This window comes from Calidris pugnax, unplaced genomic scaffold (genome assembly GCF_001431845.1).
Source record: "Calidris pugnax isolate Ruff unplaced genomic scaffold, ASM143184v1 scaffold50, whole genome shotgun sequence".
Taxonomy (NCBI): domain Eukaryota; kingdom Metazoa; phylum Chordata; class Aves; order Charadriiformes; family Scolopacidae; genus Calidris; species Calidris pugnax.
The window spans coordinates 64,415-74,096 of record NW_015090780.1 but is presented as its reverse complement, the minus strand read 5'-3'; the positions used below and the strand labels follow the sequence as shown (position 1 = coordinate 74,096).

Here is a 9,682-nt window from a genome sequence, read left to right as displayed (position 1 = left end):
TGCATTCTGCTTTGCTGGGGGGGATTAATTTTGCTGGCACACCATGGAGTGATCTGTGATCCGACGCTGTCCCAGGGGTCTGTTTGACCTGAGAAGGAAAAAAACAGAGGGAAGAGTGTAACTGGGGAGCTCTCTGTCTCGCAGAGCCAGGGCAGGGACTGCATGGGCTTGGGATCACAGAAAAGTGGAAAAGTCATCTTGTGCATCTGGAAATGGCTTTCCCTCCTGGGCTCTCTCATGTTGTTTATCGTGCGGGGCTGAGTGGGAAGGAGCAGAGGAACTTTTTCAAAAGCAAAGGGCAGCATCTCCTCGGTGTAACTCGTTACTTCTGCAACTTGTAAATCTAGTGCTCTGAATTGCTGGTGGGTTCAGGAGTAAATCCAAAGCAGGAAACTGCATGTCAGAATTCACAGGAACTGGGACAAACCACCAAATAGTCATTTTCCAGTGTACTGGCACCTCCACACGCTGGAAAATCTTTTTATGGGTGAGCAGTGGGAGCCGGGTGCGATGGGCTGCCTGCTATGCCTGGGCTGTGCGTGGGACTGTGGGCTCTCCAGCCCTTGCTCCAGGAATGTCCTGGTAAAGCTTCATCCCACTGCTGCTCCACAGGGGCTGGCAAAGGGGCCCAATCTCTGTTTTTCCAGCATTTGAACCATCTGGCTGCCATGTCCTGCTCCAGCAAGGGAAGCCTTGCCTCCAGCAAGGTTCTGTGGGACCCTGGGATACTACCCAGGAAAACGATGGATTTGGTTTATGCCAAAAAAACCTAAAACCATTAATACAAACACTTTTTTTTCAGCATTTCTTTTTCCAGGTGAACCCAGGGTGGCCGCTGGGGACAACGCTGGCCATCTCCTGCGGATGTGGCTGTGCTGTGGGAGCTCAGTAAATTGGATGACAGGAGGGAGCAGCAGAAGACCCAGTTCTCCAGCATAAGCCAGTTCTGTCCCTGAGCCTGTTGCTGGTCCCAGGTAGGACGTGTGGGGCTGGGAGTCGGGCTGTACAGATCCCGTGACCCAAACCCTACTCTGGAGATGCCGAGCCGTGCAGTGGAGCCTAAAGCCAGAATATCTACGGGCAAATAAATTAATCTTTTTACTACTTTAGCTTTTTCCTTTTGGGAAACCGGCTTTAAGATATATTAGTCAAAGAATAATGGTTGCAGCTCTACTAGGAAGCTTTTATTAGGAGCAGTTCCCACTGTTGCCAACTTTGGGCATTAAAATCATTAGTCAGGTCCACAAGCTGGGTATATAAACCTTCAGGGTTTTTTACTCCTTATAATAAATCAACTTGGCTTGTTTTGTTTGCTTTCCTATTTCCGAGTTTCAGAAATATGAGGGTTTTGAAGTGCTTTTCAGCAGCTCCAGGGGCTAGAAATGATGAGTATGGCTGTTGCAAGTGAAAGCAGATGTATAGGTAATTAATATGGTTTCTTGGGAATCACCCTTGCAGAGCTTACGTGAGAGCAGAGCAGCTGGTGGTGAGGGTGCTCCTCCTGGGCATCGCTCACCCTGTCCAGCACCCAGTGATGGAGCATCTCGGGTGGCCTTAGGAGCTCCGTTAGCAGCCCACCCTTCTGTTTTGGACCCTCAAGTCTGTTGTGGGGTTTTTCCTCCCCCCTTTAGTTTGCTGAACAACCTCTTGAGCATGGGGATGTGTTCGATCAGTAGGAAAGAGCATTCCAATATTGACAAACGTGGTGGGCACGTGTCGAGCCACCACACAGCACCGTCCATACCCATGCAGTCACCTTTCATGTAGCAGTTTCTCTGTGATGGGCTTTGTCAGAAGTATAGTTTTGAAAATATAGCTGCCTTCAAGTTTAAAATTAGAAACTATTGTGCAGACTGGATTTTTTTTTCCCCTTCTTTCTGACCCAGGGAAAACCACCAGCTGGAATGTTCCCATAGTAACACAGAAACAGAGGAAAAGAAGATGAAAGATCTCTTCTTGGAAGGGGCCATGTCGTTCTGCAGCTGAGAGGCATGGGGCTGCTTTGCATCCTTATAAATTAATGGAATTTTCATGCTCCCATAATTAAATGTAGGGTCTGGACATCTGTGCTGGTACTGGTTCTTAGCAAGAAAATATTCATCTGTCTTTAGGCACAAAACGTTGAGGGGCGAAAAAAGTCAATAGTGACACCAGAAAATGCAGTATGAAAGAGAAATGTTTAATTGAAGTGTGGAACATGGTAACAATCCATCCTCTCTGAGCAACAAAAATACCAAGAGCAGGACTGGAAGAGAGAGTCGCTAGTGCAATGCCGGTGTTATCCTAAATCTGAGACAGTGCTGGTTTAGTAAGGCAAGAAAGAAGGTTTTCAACGTTTCAAGCAGTGACAAAACACAAAGTATGATTTAAGAGTCAACAGAACAATTTTGCCACTGTTTTACTCCGGGCACCAGACTTCAGCTCATGGTGATCTGCTCTCCAGGCCTCACCTGCAGCTTGAGGTTGCAGGGGATCAAGACGTAGTCCTAAACAAGCGGAGGAAGGAGGGATGAGCAAGGTCCCCTGTGGCTCTCATTAGCCTGCACAGGGCTCCCCACAGACTGATGGCCCCTCCAACACAGCTGTTGCTCATGTTAGTGGGGCTAGAGAGGAACAATGCCTGTTTAAAGTGATGAAACTTGTTTCTGTGAGTTAACTGGGCTAGAGGAGTGGGCTCTGGTTTATTCTGGAGCTGGGAGGTAAGCATTGCTCCTGGGTTCCCTTTAAATCAAACATAGCAGAGAGCAATTTAAATATCTTATTTCTTACCTTGTGAATCACAACGTTGATGTCAGTGTAGGTAAAGCTGGAGATGTGGGGCAGGAATACACCCTCGCTCAGGATCACTAGAGAAAAAAAAAAAAAAAGAGGGAAAGTTGCCATCTTGGTGCTGCCTTCGTCCTCGCCATGTGTCCTGTGTGGCAGCACCACTGCAGAACTCCTGGCATCTCACCATTCATGTGAGCTGGTATCTCCTCACGGATGGTGGGCAAGAATAACTCCTCCAGTAAGGCATCCTGCCAAAGGGAAAGCCATGGTCAGCTTGCTCATAGTGTGACTCTACAGCAGGAGGAGAGGGGCAGGGACCAGCAAGAGAGGGGTCCTGGTGCTCATTGTGCCTCTCCCAATCCCCAATAGACCTGCCTCTCCCTTCTGCAGGGTGCAATGAGCACCCAAAGGAAATATTTCCCTGATGAACCTCTCATTGAACACCTCTCCTATGAAGACAGGGTGTGAGAGTTGGGGTTGTTCAGCCTGGGGAAGAAAAGGCTCCGGGGAGACCTTAAAGGGGCCTTCCAGTACCTGTAGGGGGCTCCGGGAGAGATGGGGAGGGACTCTTTGTCAGGGAGTGTAGTGATAGGATGAGGGGTAATGGTTTTAACCTGAGAGAGGGGAGATTTAGATTGGAAATCAGAAAGAAATTCTTTCCTGTAAGGATGGTGAGACACTGGCCCAGGTTGCCCAGAGAAGCTGTGGCTGCCCCATCCCTGGAGGGGTTCAAGGCCAGGCTGGATGAGGCTTTGAGCAACCTGGCCTGGTGGGAGGTGTTCCTGCCCATGGCAGGGGTTTCGACCTGGATGATCTTTAAGGTCCCTTCCAACCCAAACCATTCTGTGATTCTATGATAATTGCTGCCTGGTGCAGCTGAGGGTGACCAGGCTGTTAGAGGATGGTGCTGAGGCAGGGGCTGTCACAGCAGCATGGTGGGGGGGACATGGCTGAGCTTGGTCACCTCGGGGGAGTGCATGGCTGGGGGCACCTACCGGCACAGGACCCACGTCGGAGGTAGCCAGGCTGAGCTCAGTCTCCCTGGAAAACAAAGGAGATGCTTGTAATAAATTGTAGTAAGTGGTGATTTTCATGTTCCCCCAAACACCACGGCTGAGTTTGGGGCAAAGCCCACAGTGAATTTAGTGTCTGGGCACACCTGAGCAGGTGGCTGGAGCCTGACTTTTCCCCCGGGCACAACAGCAAGGGTTTGAGGAGGTTTTGGCCCCCAGGACCGGGACTGAGCAGCTTTTGTGGGTGCCCTGCTGATGTGGGCAGGCTACACTGGGGTGCAGGAAGCTGTGGAGCTCCCTGCTGCTGCAGCCACTGCCACGGCCGGGCACGCTGGAGCCCCCCAGCCACAGGCTGTGTTTGCAGATGGGGCCATCGAGAGTGTGTGTTCCCCGGCAGCGGAGCTGGTGGTGTGACAGGAACAGGCAGAGACAGTCGGTGTTGGTGTGTGTCAGCCACACAGCTACACCTGTGCTGAACACAGGGGGTGGAAGGGTGCAATTTCCACTTCTCCCTCTAACCACCTTCCTGGAGTCTCACCCTTTCCTTTGGGAGAAAGCTACCTCTGCCCAAACCATAAAAGCTAAGGAATTCCCCACATCACTCTGCCTCTCCTTTCCCTGCCGTGACAGGGACACATCCCGTTTGAGGGCTTGGAGAATAGCTGGGTTCATTACTCTATCCCTGCCGCGGAGATCATCATCCTTGTGTCGACGACGCTGAGGAGGAGTCCTGCAGTCATGTCCTGCGAGGGGAAAAGAGAGGGCAGGAGCAGAGTGAGCAGATGGTCCTGCTTCACCTTTGAATAGCACAATGCGAGGAACCCACCCACCCATGATGTCCTTGTGCCCTGTGCTACACAATGGAGGCAAACACCAGTTGGGACCATGAAGGATGTGGCAGGTAAAGGCTAAATGTGCCCCATGCGATGGCTGCAATTGGGCCAGGTCTTGGAGCAACAGGAATTGCCCATGTATAACTAGGGCACAGTGGTAGGGCACACTTGGCATGCTGACAGGGCACACTCACCACATTCACACTCAGGAAGCTCTGGAAAGCCGGTGTTTCTGCCCCAACATGGATGGTGAGGAAGAGCTTCAGGGCTGCTTTGCCTTCCTCCAGCACCACCCGAGGTGAGCTCCTGAACATGGCTTGCATTATCACCGGTAGGTCCTCTTGGAAGAGGGAGCCCATCTGCCGAGGGAGGAGGGTTATTTCTGGGCATGGCAGCCGTCCCGTGCACCCCCGGGGTGGTGGGAAGGTGGCTGGGGGGCACTGCACAAGCTGGGGCCGTGCCTCTTGGAGCAAAACTGCACAAGCTGGGGCCGTGCCTCTTGGAGTGAGGGCAACAGCAACGAACCTGAGTAATCTTCTGGGTCATGGTAGCGGTGGTCAGACGGGTCTGAAAGACAAAGCACAGCTTGTGATCTGCCTGGGGGTGCTGCCCTGGGGCTCATGTCCAGCATGGCCATGTTGGACCCTGTGGTGAGCACTGTGCTGCATGTGGGTACATGCAGGAGTAGCAGCATTCTGCTTACTCTTCATGGCAAATTCTCCATGGGCCATTAGACCAGTGATATTTTTGGGAGCCCAGGGGTGAGGAGATGTGACTCCCGTGGGCACTTAGAGACACCATTTCATTTCTTTGGAGGGGATGCAGCTCCTCCAAGCCATTCATGGGGCAGGGCTGTCCCTCCAAATGCTGATTTTCTGCTCCACATTAGCTCTGCTCACCGGGATGGTCATGTTGAAGGCTCCAGACATCTCCAGGGCAAAGAAGAGGCTGCTGTAGAAGTGCTCAGAGAAAGCCAGGGTGAGGTGAGAAGGGCTGGAGCTCGCTGGCTCGGGCATGCTGAACGGCACAGGGCTGACTGGCAGGGGGATCGGCATCCCCACCACCTGGAAAATTGTCTGCAGGGACATGAACAAGGAAAAAGAGGAGTTTGAGGTGTCTCAGGGAACATAGCACTGGGAGGAAGCGGCTCTCCCAAAGCCTGGAGCCGGGCTGTGAGTGCTGGAAAGCGAGGACTTACTTGCAAGGATATGGTGATTCCCTGCTCGGAGAACATGGGTGCAGCCAGGGGCAGGTACTGGACCTGGCAGCTCGGCGTGACAGGGAACTGAGCTGCAAACCAAGCAGAAGGATGCTCAGAAGGAGGAGGGGAGTGGTGAGGGCAGGTTGGGGCTGGGAAGTGTCTGGGTTTCCCAAGTAAAGAAACAGGGAAGGAGAGCTGGGTGGAGAGAGTGGGTCCCTGGGGAGGTGACAGCAGTGGATCCCATCCCATCTCTTGACCTGCTCCAAAATGAGCCCTGAAGCCCTTAGACCACAATGAGACTTGAAAGCAAATGCTCACCTGTCAGAGACATCAGCCGCTCATTTGGCAAAAGCAGCAATTTGGTGACTTCCAGGCAAATCTATGGAATAAAGAGCAAAAAGAGAGGTGGTAGATGAACTTGGGGTTCTGCTGGCATCAGGTGTCCCCTGAACACCTTTGGCGTGGGTGTCCCCATTGGCCAGCCACGTGGCAGCCAGGAGACAGGGGATGGCAGCGTTCAGTGACCTACATGTGGGGCTGTGGGGGAGACCTGGAAAAGCATGAGGCTGACTTAAAGTGCTCTAATTCTTACAGAACTGTACAACTTTGCCTTCTCCTGTCCCACGCCTTTACAAACTTTGTCTTACCTTATCGACGTTAATCTCCTTGTCCACGTTGGAACTAGAGGACTTGCTGGATGAAAACAACAGAACAGAAGAAGTTAGGAAACAACCAGCTCAGCCAAGGGTAGGTGAGCATCTTTTACCTGACCCAGAAGATATCTAGAGATGGTATTATTTTCTGCCATCTATTAAGCTATGGTTACAATTCAGAATCCTAAAGCACTGAAGAATTGCCAATGGACTTGCATTAAAAATGTTCCTGCTACACTACTTTAGAAGATCCACTCCCTTATGAGAGAGTGAAACTCTCTGATAATGGTGGAAAGCAACCCTGCAAGCAGAAGAAAGTTCCTCCTATGAAGATAAAGTTTTTGTGTGAACCTTTGTAAGCTTTTCAGTATGCAAATCTTAGTCACATCACCTTCCTGCCTAGAAATGCTTGTGCCTCAGTTCCTTCTTTTCCCCTGTTACTCAGATCCCAAAACAAGGAAAACTGTGGGGTTGACCTTTCCATCTCCTCGGTGCTCTGCGTCTCCTCCAAGCTGGTTTTGCAGGCAGAGGCCACCATCTCCAGGTTCCCTTCGGGGTTCATTTCCACGTGGAGGTCTGACAGGATGGACAATTTCATCACCTTGGTGGTGGAGCTGTGCCAGGGAAGGAGAGGCGGATGCTGGAGTGTGGGGGCTGCTCCTGGTCCCCCTCGCCCCAGCCCCCCCAGATCCCACAGGCAGGCAGTGGGTGCTGGATGTAGCCCCATTTCTCCAGCCAGGAGCTTGGGCTCCTTCCAGCCCCACGGCCCCAGCACTCACGGGGCGGGTGTGATGCCAAGGTCCACATCGATGCTCAGCCGCAGCCCGGTGTCAGGGATAAGTGTCAGAGTCAGCTCGGTAACTGTGACAGAGTTAATTTGGTTCCTGCAGGAGCAGAAATGAAGGTGTCAGGAGACCAGCACAGACTGATGTGCAATCCCCAGCTGCCCTTACAGTGGGCAAACCCCAAAAGTCCATGAGATCTGCACGCATAAATCAGTGCCCTGAGGGTGGCACTGGGGCTGCTGCCCTGAGACCCCAAAATAGGAGCCAGGAGCTTGTTTCTAAACTCCTCTGGCCAACAGCCGTGTTAGTCTCCAGGAGGATTTTTTCTCTCACTGGCAAAATGCCTTTTGTGATGAGATTCAAAGAGCTCCAGCTAAACAGCAGCATGAACCAAGTGGTACGGTAGCAAAGCCTGGGCAAGACAGAGCCATGGACTCACCTGCTGGGCTTTGTGGCACCACGGAACAGGTTTGGGGCTGTTGGAGCCATTAGGTCCTGCCTGAGGACTGTCTCCGCATGTGGCTTTGAAATTTCAGCAACTGTGGAATAGGGCAGATATTTTATGAGACCTTCTGGAGCTTGTGGTCTGATGCACAGAGATGGACAGACTGAAATCTGCCCAGGCAACATGCTTCCATCCATTCCTGACCCTCCCCTTACTGGTTATAGAAAGGGGATGGTGAAAATGAGCTGATTAATGGCTTTTTTCTAGTGACAGCTTTGTATTTCATCACCAGACTGAAAGATGCTGCTGCCTCCCCTCCCTGCTGATGGTGTGGGAGATGCAGAGTCTGCACTTACAGTAGCTGAGTCCTGCTGGGGTGAGGACGCCCCCGCAGTCGGGTGACCTGGTGGCATGAGCGGGGACCAGGAGGCTCAGGAGGATGCTCAGGGTGCGGAGATTGGCCATGCTGGCACCTGGAGGAAGAAGAAAAGGGCATCTACAGCAGCCTGGTCAGAGCAGCGTGGCACTGGCCCAGCCACTGAGGCAAGGAGCCACGCTTGGAAGCCCCAGATCCACTCCCAGGCTGAGTTTGTGATCCCAAGCTGGTCGGTATTTGTGCAATAACAAAGCGTAGCTCTCACCCAGTAGTGCTGGGGAATTTAAAAGCCCTAACAGAAGGCTCAGCCTTGAAAACCCCCTGTAAGTACATGTGCCTGCAGCAATGCCTTGCCTGCTAAACAGCCTTGAAAACCCCCTGTAAGTACATGTGCCTTCAGCAATGCCAAGCCTGCTAAAAAAAGCATATAATGGCCTACAACTGGTGTAAAAGTAGCAAATACACAGGAGCCAAAATTGGTTGAGGAACGAATTGAAGCTATGGAGGAGGCTAAAATCAAATAAAAAGGCAAAAGTGTTATCTACCTCTCTGAAAAACATTTGGGAATTGTTTATAATGTTTGTAATGCTCTTACAATAGTAACAAAACAAGTCATTCAGAAAGCTTAACCTGCAGGAAAAAAACCCCACATTTATATCAGTCTTTGCAGAAAGTTGGACTTCTGACCAGAACTGGCCCTTACAGAGACATCCCAAAGTAAGTACAAGCAAAGTCTATAGCAATCTATTCACTGCCCAAATGCATCTTTACCTTTCCTGGCCAGTCTTCCCATTCTTCTAACTCAGTCCGTGTCTTGCCGTGGCCACACCAAGGATTTGTGCTGCCTTTATATACCTTCACAACCAAGGCTGATGGGGCAGAAATTGGCAAAAGGGGCTGGAAACCAGGTCATTGGACGGACACTTTGTTTTATAAACCATTTTTATTGTTTCCCTGTATACTTGATTGCATTGGCTATTGACCTGGTGAGGTGAAAGAGTGAACAGTAGGTGCTGGGGCAGCTTGCCTTCATTGTGGTGTTACTGGGAAGCACAAAGAAAGGTCTCTGGGTGGAAGGTGCCAAGAAATCAAACATTGCTAGAAAGTGAACATGGGTTTCTTTGCTCTACAGCCCTGCTTTCTTCAGAACATCACAGGGAGAGCCGCTGCCATGTCCACACCAGCGAGAAGCTGCTGTGGTTTGTGTTGCTTTCCCAGCTGGGTGGCTCAGAGCAGAAGGGATGAGACCTGCACGTGTCACACTGAAGAATGTCTTGCCAACAGAGCAGGGATGCCCTCTGTTTCCATCAGGCCTAGGTAAGTCTGTTAATGGCAGCAGAAGTGTTTCTATGGGGTTCAGGGAGTTTTAGACCAGACAGAAGATCAGGCTTTTTTAAGGTATCTCCTCTGTCCTCTAGCATGGCCTGTGTACAATCATTTCTTCCTCTCTTTAAGCTATTCCAAATCAGAAGCCACTGGCAGTATTTATTACAACTGGTAGAAAAAATGGTGGGTGATGTCCACCATCTTTGACAATGCCCCTACAAGCAGTGAAAGCTTTCACAGAAGGGAGTCATAGTCCTTTTTCTTTCTGTGCTTGGGGTCCA

General features: G+C 51.1%; 1 protein-coding gene across 1 annotated transcript; it reads right to left on the bottom strand.

Annotated features, from left to right (window-relative positions):
* Window positions 1-2,417: 2,417 nt before the first annotated feature.
* On the bottom strand, window positions 2,418-8,868 carry BPIFB2 (BPI fold containing family B member 2). The gene is made up of 16 exons (XM_014954687.1): window positions 8,847-8,868; window positions 8,056-8,172; window positions 7,694-7,793; window positions 7,249-7,353; window positions 6,946-7,083; window positions 6,464-6,509; window positions 6,135-6,195; window positions 5,814-5,905; window positions 5,515-5,691; window positions 5,141-5,182; window positions 4,810-4,974; window positions 4,458-4,525; window positions 3,765-3,810; window positions 2,954-3,017; window positions 2,770-2,846; window positions 2,418-2,486 (listed from the first exon to the last, which is right to left on the bottom strand). Exons 1-16 carry the CDS (start codon window positions 8,866-8,868, stop codon window positions 2,418-2,420), a joined length of 1,389 nt encoding a protein of 462 aa, XP_014810173.1.
* Window positions 8,869-9,682: the final 814 nt, after the last annotated feature.